This window comes from Myotis nattereri, assembly GCF_964212035.1.
Source record: "Myotis nattereri genome assembly, chromosome: 15".
Classification (NCBI taxonomy): domain Eukaryota; kingdom Metazoa; phylum Chordata; class Mammalia; order Chiroptera; family Vespertilionidae; genus Myotis; species Myotis nattereri.
The window spans coordinates 25,196,396-25,217,710 of record NC_138090.1 but is presented as its reverse complement, the minus strand read 5'-3'; the positions used below and the strand labels follow the sequence as shown (position 1 = coordinate 25,217,710).

Sequence of the window (21,315 nt, the reverse complement as noted above, 5' to 3'; positions counted from 1 at the left end):
GTGGTTTTTATGACTTGGTCTAATGATCTATGTTGATTCTTTACAAAGAGCACATGGGCCAATTACATATTTCTCCCATCCTGGGTTAAAGATCTCTTTCTAAAGGCCCATTCTACCAATTTATAGGGGATATAAAAAAAGGATTTTCAGTAAAATGTACTTTCATTGGTTTTGATGAAAAGGGTTTGTGATGAAAGGAGAATCTCTAATAAGCATTTCATAAATGACTTGTCTTTCAAACTTAATATAAAACAGAATAAAATACGTCTCCCAAGACCTTCTTACTTCCTCACAGATTTAAAGTCCCCTGCTCTTAATCAATCAGGTCCAAGAACTCAAAATTCTCTAAAGATGCAATCAAATATTTATCAGTGAAAGTTGGTAAAACTGAGAAATTATTTATGGCCCAAATTTTGAAATAGTCACACTTTGAAGGGGGAATAAAAAAGCATGTGCTGGGAACTACACACTCCCAAATCCTCCCTGCTGTCTGGAATTCAAAAATGGGAAGAAAGTCACGTTTGAGGAAGTATGTTCACAACTGGTGTTTTACCCTCTTTTTAGAAACACTCAGAGAGATGATGGAAAAGTAGCCCCCAAATTCTAGTAATTTAGCTACTTACCAACCAATTTATTTGTCAGGTAGATGAATTATGCATCAGTAAAGACTGTGTCAAATCCCTAGAGCTGTCTGCATAGGCTTTCTGTGAATATACAATTCTAGGTGGCACAAACCTTAACTGGGAACCCCCTGCAGAGGGCTAATTCTCTGCAGCACCTTGCTTTTGATGCCTTTACCCTTCAGCAAAGGGCCTCCTTGCTTTAAAGGAATTCAGGTTGCGATAAAATATGACACACACACAAAAAAGAGAGAGAGATACTTCGTTTCCATTCATCCTATTGAAGTACAAAACAAAAAAGCATTTTTTGTGCCAGCATGCCAACTCTTGTGTTGTTTATGATAATCTGATGTTTAGCTAAACTTAATTTTTAATTCCAGCATTGTATTATAAAATTCCTAAACACATAGGAAAGTAGAAAGAAGTTTACAGCGTTCCACATTCTGCCACCACCTAGATTCTACTATTAACAATTTACTATACTTGTTTCATCATACATGAGTCCATTGATCCATCATCCCTCCATCCACATTATTTTTTGGTGTGTTTGAAAGAATTAAACTTAATTTTAATGCTGTTTTAAAGAGAACAATTGTCAGCCAGGATATTTCATTGCATAGAATTCTCAGATTGCACTCAGCAGCCCTGAGCATGTTGGCTGAGAACACAGACTGAAATCTCAAAGGGCTGTCACAGAGCTTGTCTCTGCTGTGTAGGGACCGTGTGACTTCAGACAGGTTACTTCATCCCTCTGAGTCTCATTACTCTATTTGGCACATTGGAAGATTATCCCCATGCAGCTGCTATTATGAGTATTCAACATAATAGTTGAAAAATGCTTACGATTTTAGTGCTGGACAAATAATGAATTTGGATTATTTTCCGTACTCTGTAATCTTATGAAATCAAGGACGCTGTCAGTTTTCCTTTGTCATTAAATGCCCAGCCTCTAGCACAGTGCCTTGTAAGTAGCAGGTGCGGAATGTATGCTTGTTGACATGAACTGATTGAATTTCAGAGATTTTCCCTCCTGGGACACAGCAAGCACTTATTAATGGAGAGAGGCAAGTACAGTTGGCTTCAAAGGCATGAGACACAACAAAGGTAGTTCAGGAAATCAGATGGGAACAGAGGATAAGGCCAAGAGAAAACCTAGCCTGCAAAGAAAAAGTATTTATACTGAGTTTAGTGATAGAGCAGAAGTGCCCTCTCCTGCTCCCTGGACCTCACCTTTTCAATGAACAGCCCAGACGTCTAGTTGCCATATGGCTTATGGCCTGCAGGCCCACCTCAGGCCTCGGAAGCCTGTTGTGCCCGTGTACAGAGCACAGGGCAGAGTGAACACGGTGAAAATTTACAGTTCTAGGACTGGCCCTCAACCAAACACTGTCGGGGTTGGCACAGAAATATCCCAGCTCCCTTCCCTGTGGAATGGATAACTCTGACAGTGTGCTTCCTATCATTCCCTAGTGTTTCCCCCTGGGATTGCAATCCAGTCACTCACAATGTTGGCTTTCTTGATAAACAGGTCTCCCAAGTGGCTGCTTCCCTTCCCTGTCTCTCTTCATTACTCCCTTACCAGCATTCTCTTTACATTCTAAATAAACTGCATGCATTTGAATTCTTGTCTCGAGAAACTCAAAGTAAGACAAGTGTCTTTATTGTTTAATAACCACAGAATCTCTTAAATGGCATTCTATACTGACGTCTGATTTGGAGCTGCCCTGGCTCAGGCGGTTCAGGCGGACGGGGATAATATGCCTCTTTGGTTTCCTTTCCCTTCTCCCCACCTCCCAGCACTCATAGAGCTGATAGGTGAAAGACACCTATAAGCTCTCATAGCTCTGCAGAGCAATGCTTGTCAGCTACTAGTAGAGTTGATGATGATAAAAGATATAAAGAAAAGAATAAGATGAATGAATAAAAGCAAGAAAGCACAAAAAGAAAAATATGTTCCTTCAAAGGCATAAAGAGCATGGGAAAAAGAGCAGCTTTTGGAAGGCAGTGCAGTAATTCTGTAAAAACCATCTGGAGTTTTGGGAGGCTTTCACATATTACAATGTTAGTAGACTATCACATTTAGAAAAACAGTTGCTTTGTAGAGAATCCAGGTTAAGAGCCCATGTGGGCAGTACATAAAGCACTAAGGAGAGATGAATCCTCAGCTTGGAAACAAATTTGCAGGAACAATGCAGAAGAATGTCTCTAGTTAGCTGTACATTTATTGACCCATTATGTATCTCAAGGAAAGAGGCTTATAAAAAATTATCCAAATACAGTCCGGGGGATGAATGTGTGGGAAACTTTAGAATGATCACAACTTAATGACCATATTTAGACATGTTTAAGAGAAAAGGTGTGCTAATAATAATTATGCCATTATTATAGTGTCACTGGATTTTAAGAGCTTGTTTATGACTAAAGATGTTAATCATTTCTCATGCATTGCAAATGAAATACCATGTATTTTGTTACTATTTTACTCTGGTGTTTTACTTTTTGGTTGTATCAAACTTGTGCATTAAATATAACCATATTCTGTTTTAAAAAAACAATTATGCCAGAACAACCAATTTTCCAAGCAACTGAGATATATGATCACCCTTGTTTTAACTTAATTAATAAGACTGAAATTCCCATACTGAAAGTATATATATATATATATATATATATATATATATATGTATATGTATATATATACATACATACATATATTAGTGATAGACAGGAGAGGAGAACATATTTTAGATCAGACCTCCATAAACTTGAGATTGCAGCAGAATCATCTGAAAGGCATGCACAAAAAGATTCCTGGCCTCATTCCAATAGTTTCTGGCTCAGTGGTTCTGAGGTGGGACCCAAGCATATGCATTTCTAGTAAGTGACCAAGTGATGCGGATGCTGCTGTTTCATACCTGAAATAGGACCAGTTTAGATCAGTGGTTCTCAGCCTTGGCTGTACATCAGCATTACATGAGATCTTTTAAACATACTGATGCTTGGTCCTCAGCCCTTAGCCAACAGAATCAATTTCTGAGGGCAAAGACTGGCATCTGTATTTTAACTGCACCAGGCGATTCTGGTGCACACTAGGCTTAAAGGACAAGAACACAACTTGTGTCTTTGAAATTGTTTAGGGGCAGACTTGAGGATTCTGGTCCCTTAGCAATTGCCATTCTTGGCTTCAGGGAAAATTACACAAGCCATCATAGTAATTAGGGCTGACCGAAGGGGCAGGGCTCATCATCCCCACCCTGTCCACTCAGAGCAGCTTGGCTTCCCTTTACATCATATCCTGTATGCCTGGAAAAGTTTTCTTAAAAAAGGAAAGACACTTAGCACAGTGGTAGATTAATTATAAATATGGTGATTATGAGGACACTGGATAATCAATGCTTCTAATCTATATATATCTCCTATCTAATAAAAGAGAAACATGGTAATTAGCCGTACATCCGCTACCCTTCCCATTGGCTAATCAGCGAGATATGCAAATTAACTTCCAGCCAAGATGGCGGCCGGCAGCCAGGCAGCTTGAAGCTAACATGAGGCTTGCTTGCTTCAGTGACAGAGGAAACCAACGTTCCACGCCTGCCTTGCCGGCCTCTGACATTGCAGTTTGAAACATTGTTACAAATATAGAAGCTAAACAAAACCCCAGAAACCTGCTTTCAGCCAGCCGGGATCTCAGAGCTGGAGTTGATACAGTGTTTTGATTATAGAACCCAAACAAACCAGATACCTGCTTTCAGCGGCAGAGGCCTCAGAGCTGGAGCCAGAGCTAAACCTGGCCCAGAATTAAAAAAAAAGAAAAAAAGGAGCAGTTGGGAGCTTCAGTCACCCGCCAGCCTGAAAACAGCCCTCAGCCCCTCACCCAGCCTGGCCAGGCACCCCAGTGGGGACCGCCACCCTGAAGGGGGTGTGGCCAGCTGCAAACAGCCATTATCCCCTCACCCAGGCTGGCCAGGCACCCCAGTGGGGACCCCCACCCTGATCCAGGACACCCTTCAGGGCAAACCAGTCGGCCCCCACCCGTGCACCAGGCCTCTATCCTATATAGTAAAAGGGTAATATGCCTCCCAGCACTGGGATCAGCGGAGCCACAAGGCCTCCTGGCACCGGGATCAGTGTGACAGGGGGCAGCGCCCAAACCCCATGATCGCCCTGAGGTTCTGTGTGTGACAGGGGGCGAGGCCACAACCTCCCTATCTGCCCTGCTCTGCTCGTGACAGGGGAAGGCACCCCAACCCCCTGATCAGCCCTGCTCTGTGCCTGATAGGGGGGAGCTCCTCAACCCCCTGATCGCCCTGCGGCTCTGTGTGTGACAGGGTGCGGCGTCCCAACCCCCTGATCGGCCCTGCTCTGTGTGTGACAGGGTGCGGCGCCCCAAACCCCTGATCAGCCCTGCTCTGTCGGTGATAGAGGGCGGTGCCCCAACCTCCTGATCCACCCTGCTCTGTGTGTGACAGGGGGCGGTGCCCCAACTCCCCTATCGGCCCTACTCTGTGAGTGACAGGTGGGAGCTCCTCAACCCCCTGATGGGCCCTGCTCTGTGCATGACAGGGGGGAGCTCCCCAACCCCCTGATGGGACCTGCTCTGTGCGTGACAGGGGGAAGCTCACCAACCCCTGATTGACCCTGCTCTGTGTGTGACAGGGTACGGAGCCCCAACCCCCCTGATGGGCCCTGCTCTGTGCATGACAGGGTACGGAGCCCCAACCCCCCTGATGGGCCCTGCTCTGTGCATGACAGGGGGCAGCGCCCCAACCCCCTGATTGGCCCTGCTCTGTGTGTGACAGAGGGTGGCGCCGCAACCTCCCCATCGACCCTGCCTTGAGTGTGACAGGGGATGGTGCCCCAACCCCCCAATCGGCCCTACCCTGAGCATGACTGAGGGTAGCATCGCAACCTCCCGATCTGCCCTGCTCTGTGCATGACAGGGGGCGGCGCCCTAACTCCCCAATCGGAGCCCGACCAGGGGCTGCACCTAGGGATTGGGCCTGCCCTCTGCCACCTGGGAGCAGGCCTAAGCCAGCAGGTCGTTATCTCCCAAGGGGTCCCAGACTGCGAGAGCGCACAGGCCGGGCTGAGGGACCTCCCTCCCCCACGAGTGCACAAATTTTTGTGCACCGGGCCTCTAGTATATATATAAAAGCCCAAGTGACCTTTACGACCGGATGACTGGCCGGTAGCTATGACACACACTGACCACCAGGGGGAAGATGCTCAACGCAGGAACTGCCCCTTGGTGGTCAGTGTGCTCCCACAGCCAACCTCCTGCGCCAGCCAACCTCCCGCAGTCCCTCCCCCCAGCCAGCTTGCTGGATCGAGACTGGGTGAGACACTGGGTGAGAAGGCCCCAATTGGCTCTGATCACTGGTCAGGCCAAGGGACCCCACCCTTGCACGAATTCATGCACCAGGCCTCTAGTTTCTAATAAAAGTAGATTTCTAGTAGTCTAAATCACCCTCACATCTCCTCCAGATCACCACAAAACCCTCTTCTTAGCTCATCTCTATGTATGCACTCTTTCCTACCACTCAATTCGGCCCCTAACAAATCATTTCCTACAGGGGAGCCAGAAGGTTCTTTTAAAATACACACACACACACACACACACACACATACACACGAAGACCTTCAGTGTTTCTTGCTGCATGCATGATGAAATCTCTACCTCTCACCTTGGCCTCCAAGACTTCAATTCTTACCACTCTCTTCTTTGCTCATTGCATTGTAGCCAGCCAGGCATTTGCTCCTAAAATACACCCCATTCTATCTCATCTCCAGGCCTTTTCACATGCAGAGCTCTCTGACAAGAATGCAGTTTACCAAGATCTTCCCTTGGCTGTTCCTTTCTATTCTTCCAATTTGCACTCACATGTCAGTAACTCCAACCAGACTTTACCAGTGCAGAGTCTGTGTAAAGATCCCTTCCTCCCTCTACTCCCTGATCTTGCCATTTGCTTTTTCATATCACCCCGCTTCTGCTTTCACAGCACCTGTTCTCCTCTGCAATCTTCATGCTTATATATTGACTCATTAAACTGTCTGTCTCCTCACTGGAATACAAGCTCCATCACAAGGGGACTGTAATGCTTGCTCAAACCTATGCTTACCTATCCCTAATCTTGGTGTCCAGCATATAAAGGTGCTCCTTACTTATTTAATGAATGAATAAATAGTCCAATAGCCACAGTCACTGAGTCACTGAGATGATTCATTCAACTAAGCACTATTGTTCAAATTTCAAGTTCACACACACAAAAAAAATACAAAATGGTTAAAATCTGATTCTCCATGATGATGCTTCTGTGGGGGAAGAATGTGTTGACCAGGCAGCACCAGTATTTTTGTCGATTTTACAGTGACTGTTTCCTCTTGGGAAAGTTGTGGTTTTAATTTTTGCAACAGTGTGTTCTGGATCTGATTAGTATGATTTAGTTTCTTTGATCTGGTTCCTTTGATCTTAGTTTTTAGAAAGCTGACCCAATGCTGCTCCCGGAACAACACATTTGAAAACTAGGATCTAAATTAAAAGACCACATATCATCATTCTGATACAGTAATGGAACTTACCTGAATGGCTTCCTTGAGATTATCTATAAAAGCAACTACTTTGTTGCTTAGCCAATGACATGCTTCCGACACAACTTCAACATCATTATGTACCACACAGATCAGATCATGACATTCAAAGCTGTTACTACCGTGTTTTTTTTTTTTTTTTGCAAACACTAATCTTTTGACAATTTTTTTTTGGTGGCAAAAACAGTTTGCCTTTTTATAATAGAGGAATTAAGGCCAATTCCAGCTCGTCACCAAGACATCAGTTTGTCTCATGTATGCTCATCTCTTAATAAAAACGTGCTTTTGTCATTTGTCTTTTGTCTGACTTACCTTGCCAACATCTCTTGGGAAAGGTTGTCTCTGATTCTCTGGAATTAAAATGGGAGATACCACAATGGACCTCTTTTGTCTTGGAACAGGAGACGTTCTTGCAAATTTAAATATATCCTAAAAGATAAAAAGTAAAATCAATTGACCCCAGGGAAAGGATGTATCAGCCTGCTGAGATATGGCTCCTTTGTTGTGAAGGCATGCAGCTGTTTGGACACTGTTAATTTTATTCCATCAAACCTCATTAGTGTTAGCAAGTACATCCTTAGAATTCTACTAAACCTGACATTGTGATTCACAATGACTATCATTAAGCTATTTAATCCCATTTTCTGAATCATTCTATTCACAGTGCCAGTCTTGATTTATACATCTCTTAGTACTGAGCATTCCCACTCTGCTCTTTACCTGCCAAGTGAGGAGATTACTCAGCTGGTCATGAACCCACAGGACTCACTGGATATTAAAGTGACCCTCCTCAGGGCCACCTGCAAGGTCCTTACACTCCAAATGAACAGGGAAGAAGGAGCAATCACAAAGTTCCAAACTGTCAAGCATTATGGACACTTGGAGTCAATGTGTTTTCAAGGACCACTTGTTGTTGTTATTGCTCATGGGAGGACTGTTGAATGCACTCCCCCTGCAGTATGTCCCAAACTTTAATCACTGGAACACCACTGTCAGGATGTCTGCCCCATCCGTAACTCACCTTTTTAATTAACCAAATGTGTGCAAAAACCCCTTTTTATCAAGATTTTAAATAAAGTACCAGTATTGATTTCTATAAAATACAGGAAAACATAAAAATAAACATACTGGAGACCAAATGATGTTATTAAATTTGAGTTAGAAACTCCAGGGAAAAAAAGCCCCTCTTTTTAAAAGGGAGATGAGGAAAAGCTAGAGGGTATTAAAGAGTTGTTGGCACCAAACTTAGACTTTCTCCTTGATCTGATCAGAAGACTGAAAAGGAACTGAAAATAGAATATCACTGTCAATATATAAACCAATTTCATTTAGTGCCACATGCTAGCTAAAATTATCTTATGTATCATCACAAGTAAGCATCTCAAACTTTGAGCAACCAGTTTCTATCAAAATCATGTGGCAACTTATACTTAAATATTATCACTGACACATGCCCCATAAAAGTATGTGTACGTATACACATATATAACATATATACACACATATATGTATACACATATACAAACACGTACATATATTCACACATATATTATAGTTTTAAAGAAAAATTTGTATGAGAAAAGTCAAACAGAAAACAAGATCAGCTAAGGCTATGGAAATTTCTATAAATAACCTTTCTCTTGAATTTCTGGAAGTGTAAACTGATGGTGCTCTGGTGGGAAGCAATCTGGCACTATTTATCTATTGAGAACCTTACAAATGCACATATCCCTTCACTCTGGAATTTCACTCCTAGGAATACATACAAATGTTAAATTGAAAAGAAGAATAAAACTGTATGCAAGAGGATGTTTAGTGAGACATTACTTATAAAGGGCAAAAATGGCAAACAGCCTGAATATCCAACCACATGACAAGGTTAAACTTGGGTCCATGAGAGGGAGATACTCCTAAGCGTTTTCCCATAAGACAGTTGTGAAGACCATGTTCTAACCACATTATCATAATTTGACTACTGCCACAGTCACCACCACACACTCCTATAGAAGTCACAATGTATTAAGTGTGTGTCAGGTAATGGGCCAGGCACTTTACATGTGACTGCTCTAATATTTGCCATAAACTTCCCAAGGAAATCTTAGCCCTCCTAAACCAATGAAGAATATCAAATACAGAGTGGTTATGCTAATTGCTCCAACTCACCTAGCTAGCAGAGAAGATATATAAAATAAAACATGTAGGAAAATATAGAATGCCATATTGGACACCATCTATTTTACTATTTTATATAAACTATATTGAACATTGAAAAATAATATTCAAAATCTCAATGAATGAGTTCAAATATTCAAGCAAAGACAGAAAACTAGAGTGTAAATGATGGTGGGAAGAAAGAGTAGGAAGGGTTAAAGCAATAATAACAATGACTCAACTAACCCAAAAATATGTATATAACCCAACCCATCCAAGCCAAAAACAGCATAGAGAGTGTGGAACAGACAATTAAAAACAGAGTGGATTACCTTCATAAAGCACTGACAGCTAACAGCTATGAAGATTCTGTTGGTTTATTAGGGGGTGGGAAAAGAAGAGGAATTATGCAAAATACATGCAATATATAAAACTCATTTACAATAAATAGCATCCTAAGGCTCAGATGAGAGAATGTCCAGAGAAACACTTTGAAAAGATTTAAAATCCTGTAAAAATGTAAGGAATTGATGATTCATCTCTATAACAGAGCAAATATAGGTTTTAGTGCATTACGACAACATCTGTGTAAATGTATCTGGCATAATGAAAAGCACTCTGACGCTCACAGCATCCCGGAAGCTTGGCAGCAAGCACAACTGTGTCAACCCCTGGCTCTAACAAGCCTAAGAATAGAAAAAGGAGGCTCAGAGTCTTAGAATGGAAGTAGCCTCTGGAAGGGGAGATGGGGAGGTAGAGTGATCAATTTTAGAGGAACCTGCACGTACATGGGACTCTCTGAGCCCACCATGGGGGTGCTGGGCCAGAGCACCCTTTTTCTCCCAACTCTTCACCTTTTACCTTTCAATGGCAGGGACCTCAATAAACATTTGTCCATGGCTGTGTTTCTATGTCTGTGGCTCAATTTCTGTCTTTGTGGCTTATGTGTATAACTATGCATTTGTTGACAAATGTACACCTATATATCTGCTGCTGTGCCCACCTTTCTTGGGTCTGTGCTAATGAGTTTTTCTGTGTATTCTTAACCCCTATGCTTCTGTGGGACTGGGACCATTTAGGAGCCGCAGCGTCATGAGCCTGGGCACATGTATGTATAACCATGTTTTCCTCAACTCTCTCTGTGTGTTTGTATCTGTCAAGCCATTGCGTGAAGCCTCTGAACACACCAGACTATGGCCATAACCTCAAGGAAAGATAAGACAGAGTAGGGGGGGTAAAAAGACCGTGAGCAATTCAAGAGAAGTTTATAGATGGAGATGAGACAGGGTGAGGAAAAGACCAGATCTTAAGCATAAAGGAGAGGCTGTGTTAGGACTCCCTGCCTTCTGGTGTTGCTATTACCAAGAGAGTGGCCAAAGAGGGGAAAAAAAAGAGGCAGTTTTGGGCATAGATTCAAGGTTGTATAGACTTGTTGACTTTGAGGTGTCATTGTACATCCAACAGGGATTTCTAGTGGGTGTACAAAGAGTGCAGTTAGAGGGAGGGTGAATCAGGGAGGAAAATGTCACAGTCCTCTATGTACAAGAGAAGGTGGACGTGACAGAAAAGCTGACACCACCCAGTTTATGTGAAGACGGAAAAGGAAGGAATGCAACCATTCAATGGGTTTGTAAAGGCCAGCAAAGGCCACAGAAAGGTTAGTTGGCAAAAAAGAGAAAACACAAAAAACGAAGAGATGAGAACTTCAACAAGGAAGGAGTTCATGGCCATGTCACACAAGGCAGATGTCCTTTCCAGCAAGCTGAATACTCTAAAGAGGCTGTGGGCTTGATGATGAAAAGATAATTGACAATTTCGGGAAGAGCAGCATTAAGAGTGTGTAAGGGTGGAATGTCAGCGGAACCAATGGGAAGTGAGGACTTTGGTTCAGAAGGAAAGGAAATAAATGGGAAGAGGTTTATCAGTGGAAGGGGGACCAGGATGGGTGGTGGGCTTGAGGAGGAGGGGACAGAGGAAGGAACTATAGTGCAGGGAGAATGAAGACACGGAATGGAGATGGATGCCTGAAGGAGTTGGGAAGGGAGTGGATCAGCCTCACAATCCGCCGTGAAAGAAGGATGGGATCTGCTTTCCTTGGGGAGGGCATTCAGAGGTTTGGGGGGAATCTCTCATCTGCAAAGGAGGATCATTTGCTTTTGGTTCTCAGAATGAAATGAGAAATTGTGCATGGAAGAGGTCTGTGCTCTCCAAAGAACAGCACAAAAGTGAAGGATGGGTCTTATTAATACCAGAACAGCAGGGGTGAAGAAATGAAGATGAACCACTCGGTCCCTTTTAAGAGTGAGTAATTCCACTGTGGGTGGCCAAGGCCAGACCTTAGAGACACACCGAGACATGCAGCCACCTAAAGATTTCCAGATCACCTGGTGCATGCACACTGACATCAAAATTTTCTCTCACCAAACACAAACACTCATGCACAACACACACACACACACACACACACACACACACACACACTATTCACAGAGAGTGAGCAACTGTCCCCGTGCCTCCATGGGGCACTCCCTACACCCTGCAATCACTGAACAGGGATTCATCAGCGGCTTTGAACCTGGAACAGCCTCAGCAGCCTCATCCAATCTTGCATAAGTCAAGTGGGCAGAACTGTGTCCTCAGGGAGACTCACTCTGCTGGATTTTATTACAAGAGAATTGTCTCCCTCACGCAAACAGCATTGTCTCCAGTAGGCTACAAGGGACTTCATCTTTCTGTTGTAATGTATCTGGGTTTACAATCTCATTTGCTTTCCTTCCTGTTTCTCAATTTTGGGAGAATTTGGCAGTGCATTAAAAGCAAGGTTAATAATGCCTGGGGAGCATCGTATCACACAGTCCTAAAGAGCACGTCAGAAATAAAGGGGAGCCCCTTGTAACTGTGAGGGACAGGGGAGGGGTGGAGGTTGGGAGGAGAGGATGGGGCTCAAGGGAAGGAGGAAGGCAGAAAGAATGAAAGAATGGGTTAATATCCATCCATCCATTCCTTCATTTCTTCAAAAACTACCTGCAGATCCCTTCCTCCCTGCCTCGGAGTAATTCAAGGCCCCTGGGATAGTGCACAACAAAGACACATCCCCTGCCCGCATGGAGCTCACATTCTAGAAGGAGGAGAAGACAGTGAACAGAGAGAGTAACACAGGGCCCAGGAGAATAAACAAACAAGGAGGGGCTGAATGTGCCCAGAGGAGTGTATGCTGACAGACAGGCAGGAGGCCAGGAAAAGGGCCCCCTAGACGGGGGGGCCTTAGAGGATGAAGGAGCCTGGAGTCATGTGGGTGTGGGGAGGAGGGACTCCCACACAGCAGAAGCACAACCTGGCATGTGTGAGCAGCAGGAGCTCAGGGGCTGAGTGTGAGGAGGGGGAGAGGGGAGACAGGCCAGGGGCCTAGAAAAGGAATTCAGATGCTGGCAGGCCAGCTGTGGAGACCACAAACTGGACTCTGGCATTTACTGGGTAGGAGGTGTCATGGGAGGGTTTTAAGCTGAGGAATGACATGAGCTCACTTAAAATAAAATTTTTATATCATGCTGGCTGCTGTGGAGAATAGCCTTAAGGCAAAAGTGAGGACGTGCTTACTTGTTGGGCTTCTTCCTTTTCCCAACCCTGTCTTCAGAGGACACTGAAGTTCTCTCCTACAGTGCAAATCTGACCATTTGATTTTGGCAAAGAAAGGAGAGTTGGGGTCTACCTTTCCTGTCTAAGTCCCTCTATCCTCTTTACTCCCCACAATATTTTAATGCATATTTAGGTATAATTTAAGTAACATTAAATTCACCCATCTTAAGTAGGTATCACAATGCTTATCAAGGAACTGACAGAATTATGCAATCTTCACCAGAAACTAATTTCAGACCATTTGCATCATCCTCAAGAGACCTCGGACCCACACGCAGTTTCTTTCCAGTTCTGAGCCCCAGCTGCTGGCAACCACGAACCTACTTTCTGCCTGCACACATTTGCCCTCTCTGGACATTTCGTTAAAGGGAATTGCAGTTTGTTTCCACAGTATTTTCTATGGACTCCAGTTCTATTTCATAGTTGATGAAGATCATGAAGCCGAAAGGGATGCAGCTGACACCCAGTGACTGGGAAGGGGTGTGGAAAGGTGGGACCACACTCACAGGGCATCCAGAGTCCTGCTGTCCTGGGTGGCTGAGACTTCTGTTGTCACTGCAGTCAATTACCCCAGCCAACCTCCTCCCCTGCCCATCCTGCTGCCCTCCCTCCCTCACAGGCATGACTGCCAGGACCTTCCCCAGTAAACCGTCACACAGACCTCAGAGTCACAAGGTTTGTTCACAGGAACTACTTATGACACACATCCAGGCAAAGTGCCCAGAGTTGAGACTCAATGGGCAACGGCCCCAGAAGTAAAGGGCACAGATTGGCGTCCTATGGCTGAGACCACACCCCATGCTTTGGCTGCCACTGCTCACTCCCACCACACCCAGTGGAAGGCTTAGAGCTGGCCATTCCCGGAAAGCAGTGAGATTTGAGAGGAACAACCCTGCTCTCTTCACAGTAGACACCAGCAGACAGCAGCTTGGACCTGTCTTGCCACCCATCAGGGGGTCTTTATGAACCAAATTCAAACTGGCAAGAGTGGCCAGAGAACCAGTATGTCTTCCTCCCGCTCCCTCTGCCCTCCTAGTTTCTGTCTTTGTATCAGGTGATAAATGAGAGGGGAAAATAGCAACCACTTTATAAAGAATCACAAGCCTGCCGAAACCAGTTTGGCTCAGTGGATAGAGCATCGGCCTGCGGTCTGAAAGGTCCCAGGTTCGATTCCGGTCAAGGGCATGTACCTGGGTTGCGGGCACATCCCCAGTGGGAGATGTGCAGGAGGCAGCTGATCGATATTTCTCTCTCATTGATGTTTCTAACTTTCTATCTCTCTCCCTTCCTCTCTGTGAAAAATCAATAAAATATATTTAAAAAAAGAATCACAAGCCTCTGCATTTGTTCTCTCTCATACTTTTATAACTTTGGGGCAAAATTACGTGCTAAGAGGAGATATTTTCACAAGGCAAAGCATTGCAGAAACTGGATGCATTCCTTTGGCTGAAAACAAGGCTAAGAGAGGGCAGCACCAGATGAGACTCAAGCAGCAGACCAGGCCCAATTGTGGACAGTCCAGTAGGTCATGGTAAGAAGGTCAGATGTGCTGCCCAGGCAGCTGGGGGCCTCTACTGGTTTCACACAAAGGTGTGATGCTTTGTGTTGAATTCCATGTCCAGATGAAGGATCCTGAGAATTACTCTTTCGAAGAGTTTGAAGCTTGTGTTCCAGACTCGAGTCCCAAGGCCACAGCCTATTTCTTTCTCATCTTTCTGCCCCTAAGATTTACTTGGCATCCTGGTCCCGGACCCATTGAGTCTGCCATAAGAAATACTGCCCAAAGGACTTGTATGCGTGCATATAAGCATAACCAATGGACACAGACACTAAGGGGGTGAGGGCATGTGCTGGGGGGTGGGAGTGGCCAAGGAGAGGTCAATGGGGGGGGGGAAGGAGACATATGTAATACTTTAATCAATAAAGAATTTTAAAAAATTAAAAATATATATAAAAAGAAATGCTGCCTTTTATTGACTAGTTATTATGTATTAGGCATTGTCGAGGCACATCGTAACATTATCTCACTTAATCCATTCAACCACTGGCAGGTGGAACTGTCATGCCTGTTTCCCTGAAGTTCAAAGATATAAAAGACTTCTCCAAAGTCATTTAGCTCTTAACAGAGAGATGGGAACCCAGGCACCTGTGAGCCCAGAACCTCTGCTCTAAGCTGCTGCTGGTGATCACCTTTACGGTGATGTCTGCGCCTGGGCAGTTCCGTAGCCCTGGTTACTGAAGTGAACCTGGGGAATCACAACTCTACCATGGCAGCGGTAGGTAGCGAATCTCAATCAGCCGCTGGCTAAAAGGAGCAGCTACTCCTATACTGCAGAGCGAAAGCATAATTGCCTGCAAATGAATGGGACTGCAGAAATCAGTCTCCAACTTATTCCATTCTTAGAGCTGAGCTCATTGTGCTGGAAGCTGCTAAGCGGAGGGTTCTGTGCCGCTCAGTTCAAACCTTGTCTACAATCAAATGCACACTTCAGCCAGTTTTGCTGGACCTGAGGTGAGATTTAAAGTTTGCTTTATTACCTCCTGGGGCTGAAGTTTGCCTGCTTAAGGAAGAAACAGTTAACAAACATGCAATTTCCAGCAGCAAATTTAGGAGGTTGGAGAGCCAAGATACTAAGTTGCTTCATTTCCAACTGCCCATTTTCCCAATATTCTGGAGGCCAAATGTCAGCCAAGCTGAGTCATCTGCTCTATGTAGGTGTACAGGACAGGGTTGTGCTGAAAACAAAATAGGATGATGTGGAAACTGTCAGTCCCGCACATCATCTCATAGTATGAAAGCAGGTGTTACGGAGCTAAGGTAAAAGGCAGGGCAGGGGAAGATGATGGCTGGTGGATCCATAGGGTGGAGGAACCAGCCTGCTATTATATATCGTGCCACACATGCCTATCAAGAGCTGCTGGTATGCAACTGGAGAAAATGGGTGCAAGCCACTCTTCCCCATACAGGCCTGCTTTTCTACAAGTGACTGAGATTGGGTATATGACGAATAGTTTCAATTGATAAAAGCTACAGGAACTGTCAACAAGAACATAAGACCAACCCCTGCTGGATTTATGGCTTAAAACCAGCAGAGATCAGCTGGATACAACATAGTGACTAATTTCACCTAATGGTAACCCCTAGCCTCATTATACACTCATTGTAATACATTAGCATGCTAAACTGCACACCCCATGCTGCCATGATAGGAAACAGAAACTCATCTAAGAACACAACATGGCCAAGAGAGCTTTGGGAGATTTTGAGAATTCCTTCCCCTTTTTAAATAGCTTACCCCCCAAATAAATGAACCTCAATAAAGGAAACCCATTTCATTAAAGGAGGGGTGCTCTGTCTGTGGAGTAGCCCACAGTCTGTCTCACTGCTCCACTAATAAACTCACTTTCACTTTAAACCCTAGGCTCACATTTGAATAGTTTCCTGCAAGAACCCACAGTGGGTTGTGGACCCTCAGGTTCCCGGACCCCCCAGAACGCCTGCAGCATGATCATCAGTGAGATCAGAAACAATTTCTCCAATAAGTCATCTATCAGGGACTTTCAGAATGGCCAATCTGAAAACAAGAGCTTTGGCAATGGAAGGTCCTACAGCAAAGCATCTGAATGATTAACACTGAGGAAGTAATCAATTCCCAATGTAATGGATATGACAGTCATATCTGTTACATATATTTAGGGTGGAAAAGAAATTCCTTTGTCCAAATTAGTCAGTGGAGAAAAGACAGGTTCATCCAGGAGTTTGAAAAGTTTATTTATTTATTAATCCCCACCTGAGGGTATTTTTTATTGATATTAGAGAGAGAGAGGAAGAGGAGAGAGAACATCAGGGCTGGAACTGGAAAACTAGGTATTTGCCCTGGAATGGATCCCACAACCTTTTTGATATCCTGGATGATGCTCAAACAACCGAGCCACTGGGCTAGGGCCAGGAGTTTGCAATTTGAGGGCGATTCTAGAAGTTCTCTTTCCAGCAGACGGAAATCTTTTAAAACATCCTCTTTCCCTCGCTAATGCCACATTCGTTTCCCCTACTCAAAAGATGACGCCTCCAATGTTGTCAGGGCGCGGGAGCTAGCAGGCTGGGCTCACCATGCCATCTCTGACCTCAGATGCCCTCATTGTCTTCTGGCTCTGTTTCTGCTACAGGAGCGCTTCAAGATACTCAGGTTGTAAATGTCTAGCTGAGGACTTTTCACCTTCATGCCCTTCTTCATCCCTCCTCAAGTGCTGGTTGGCCCCCACCATCCTTCTAATATCAGCTCAAGCAACATTTTTAGAGGCTTCAGTCTCTTTTGCTATGGGGATTGCCTGCAGCCTGCCCTTTGCATCCCTTATCTCAGCTTCTGATTACACAGCCATTCAGAGTCATTAGTTTATCTATGTCTGGCACAGGCTATCAGCCCCGGGAGGGCAGAAACCAAGTCTTTCTGATTTGCGGTTGTGTCCCTTGGCCCCTAGCACAAGGCCAGGCATATAGCAGGCATTCAAAAGTACTTTTAACATATCCTATCTAATAAAGAGGGGATATGCTAATTGACCCTCACGCTGTAGCAAAGATGGTGGCACCCACAGCCAATAAGGAGGGAATATGCTAATGGACTGTCACGCCCTCAAAGATGGCGGTGCCCACAGCCACAAGATGGTGGCACCCAGTCCCCTCAGTCCTGCTGGGGCGCCTGCTTCTGGATACCCCCAGTCCCCTCAGCATCCCAGCCACCCAGGGCCAGTCTGAGGCACAGGCAAGCCTCGGATGGCAGCTGCCCAGCCGTCCAGGGCCTCTCGAGGCTCAGGTAACCGGATGAGGCTTGCACTACTGGCAGTGGCAGCAGCAGAAGTGTGATGGGGCGTCGCCTTCCCCTGATCGCTGGGTTGCCTCCTACCTCTGAGGGCTCCCGGGCTCTGAGAGGGGACAGGCCAGGCTGAGGGACCCCCCTCCAGTGCATGAATTTATTAGATTCTAGTTATTAGGCCTCTAGTTATTAGGCCTCTAGTTATTAAAGAAAAATTATTAAGTAAATGTAGGGGTATTGTAAGAATTAGGAAAATCCAGGTAATGGGCCTAGCACAGTGCCTGGTTCAATATATTTGCTCCACATTTGTATTAATAATGAGGAAACAGGATGTCCAGGATTGCATTTTGATTTCCTCCTCAATAAAGAAATAGCTTGTATAACAGTACAACTGCCATAGGCAGTTTGGGTTCTTTCATCCAAAGGTGCTCAATGCTTTGTGAAGTAACTGAATCTATAAAAAATTGTTTAGAAAATTCTTCCCGTGAAACAGAACAAAACTTTCGCAACTGAAAGCTTTTCTGAAACAAAGGGTTTTTTGGACCATATGCCATCCAGGAAAGGGCCAGGTTCCTGGGATGAGGCCTACACCACCAGCACAGCACTGGATGAGAGAGCAGCATGTCCACTGTCCTGGAGCTGATGATGGGCACTTTTATACATTATGTTTTGGGGAAGAAAGATGTAAGCAGTTTTGCAGTAATTTACATTGGCTGCAGATAAGAGGGGCAGGAAAAGGTGAAGCGGGGGCAATTGTATGATAGGTGCACAGCCTATAAGGAAGAACTATTGATTTCTTTTGCTTGGTTACAACAGCCCCGAATGTCCATGCATATGCAGCATGCAGTGGCCCAGTGGTCGGATAGACACCTGGAGGTTGATTCAAAGCTCCATCATACATTCAGGAATTTGAGCAGTCTTTTGTTAAGTGGCTCACAGGTCTTAGCTGGCTAACAACTTCTCTCTCTCTCACTCTCCAGCTGCTGTAATTTAATTTAGAACATCTCAGAATTTTTCTCTTGTCAACCCCTTGGGCCACTCATAGAAGACCACTGCTTCTGGAAGAAATGACAATTGAGCAAAGACCTGAAAACCAAGTGGAATTCTTCCAGGTAAAGGGAAATGAGGAGGAAGATTTCAGGACTCGAGAACAGCATGTGAGAAGGCACAGGGGCAGAAGATGGCCAAGGACCAGAAGGGCTGAAGCAGAGAGAGTGAGGCTCCAGATGCTCTAGAAGAGGCTGGAAGGAGAGGAGCGGCGATCCACCTAGGACTGTTCTGAATCCTGAGGACCATGAGAAGCCACTGCATGGTTTTAAGAGTAAGTCTGGGATCTGACCTTGCCTTTGACCTTGCCCTGTAGGAGCTGAGGAGCCATCTCCACAGAACACATTTTTTAAAAATTTATTGATAGATTTTAGAAGAGAGAGAGAAAAACACAATTTGTGTTCCACTTATGTATGCATTCATTGGTTGATTCTTGTATGTGAACTGACCAGGTGTTGAACTCACAACCTTGGCGTATCAGGATGATGCTCTAACCAATTGAGCTACCCAGTCAGGGCTGAGAACACACTTTTTTAAATAGGCTTTCTTTCCTGCTACTTGTTATCCTTATTTAAAAAGTTGAATCTAAAAATAAAATGCAAGTAAAACAACAATCCCCCTCACATACATGTTCTATCACTTGCGCTAAAATGTCACCTTCTCTACATTTGAACTGCTAGTTAAAAAAGAAAACAAAAGCATATGCTTTGGATGAAAATTTGGCAAACCACACTTCCAAGATGCAATTGCCTCTGAAATACTTCATGAATCTAGCAGGAGCAGTAACAACACACATCAGGACTTGCTAGTTTCATTGGAGGTGAAAAATGTTTTTAACATACTTAGATTCTTTAGTCAGAGGTCCATTCAACCACGTGTGACGGTGATGGGAATATAACGGATACAATTTCCCTCTATCTGCTCTGGCATTGATAAAATATTCATGCTAAATAGCTACTTCTGGGCACCTGGAGGCATCTTGCAGAGTTTTACAGATGGGCTTGTTTTTCTAATGCACGCATGTGCTCCCGCCTCAGCCACCTTATTAATTTGAGTATGTATTCTGGATGTGTGAGCACGTCCCCAGATCACAGGCTTTCTGGTCTGCCTGATCTCAGCCCCCAGCAGAAGACACACATGTGGAAAAAACAATTCTTTTCAATTCAGTGGGTATTTATAGGGTGTTTGCCATGTGCTTTCCCCATGGAAGTTTCATAATAAATGATACCTGACTATCCTCCTGGCACCTCAAAATCAACATGTCCTAAAATCAAATTGAGAATCCTGTGCCTTCCAGCCCTCCTGCCAAAATCCACAATGTTTCCTGCCTCCCCCTTCTCAGCTGGTGAAGGGCTGGACACTTACATCCTATGAATGGCTGGTTTTATTTCCACCACACTCACTCCCAAGTGGTAGCCAACGCTATGATTCCACCCAGCTCTACTCCTTCCTTCCGTAGTACAACATTCCCTGCTATGATCAGCACATTCTACCTTCTCTACTGTAGCCACCTGTGGATTCCTTGTGACTTTTTGTTTCCATTTATACACCAGCCCACTGGATAGGAGAATCACAGCAACCAGGACCTCAATACTCTTAGTCTGGGCTTCCCAGGAGCAGGCGCTGAGATAAAGATTTGAAAGCAAGTAGTACTTTAATATATTTTCTAGTTTCCATAATGAATCTATTCTGCTTAGAATTTTTTAAAAAAGAATTCATTTACTCACAATGCTGGATCAGAGTCGTAATTCAGTATCCTTCATTCCAGGTTTTAATATACTTTTTATTTAAGCTGAAATTGAAGGTTCTGAACTATTTTGTATCTTGCTTGTTAAACCTAATGATACATGCCAAGCTTTCTTCCCTTCTGGGTCACATACCTGTAGATATAATTTTAGTAGCTGCACAATAAATCACATGGCATGTATTTGACCACACGCTCATACATTTAGGTGTTTCGAACACTTTGTTATTCTATATAATAAAGCATAGTATGCAAATTGTCCCCTCAACTAGGAGTTCGTTCAGGGGGCAGGGCTGGCCAGGGGAAGGGAGGGAGGCCCTAGCTGACAGTGGTGGTGGTAGCAGCAGGTGGCTGGGGGAAGGGAGGCAGTACCAGGCCAGCAGCCGGCAGCCACTAGGGACCCTACCAGTGCACGAATTTCATGCACTGAACCTCTAGTTACAAATAAAATATCATCGTATGTAAACTGTTATTTGCTTACTTTATTTTTCTCTAATATGGACTCCTTAGAACGAACTAGTAAAAGTGAGGTTACTAGGTCAAAGATTATGAACGTTTAAAAGGAGCTGTGACATTGCTCAACCACCAGTCAGTACTAGAGAGAGACTGATCTTACCATGCAGGGCAATTCCAAGTGGTTCCAGCACATCTCTCTGGGGATAACTCCTGTAGCACCAACCTACTACTCTTGCCCAAACATGTCATGGTTTGTCACGAT

General features: G+C 44.4%; 1 protein-coding gene across 2 annotated transcripts in view; it reads right to left on the bottom strand.

Annotated features, from left to right (window-relative positions):
• The window catches only part of CDH13 (cadherin 13), a gene marked incomplete at its 3' end in the record, with an annotated part of 1,052,451 nt that overhangs the window by 599,170 nt on the left and 431,966 nt on the right, over positions 1–21,315 (bottom strand). For both annotated transcript variants that reach the window (XM_081106984.1, XM_081106983.1), the window contains exon 4: positions 7,521–7,637. In XM_081106984.1, the coding sequence (XP_080963110.1) occupies positions 7,521–7,637 (117 nt within the window). The remainder of the gene's footprint in view (positions 1–7,520; positions 7,638–21,315) is intronic.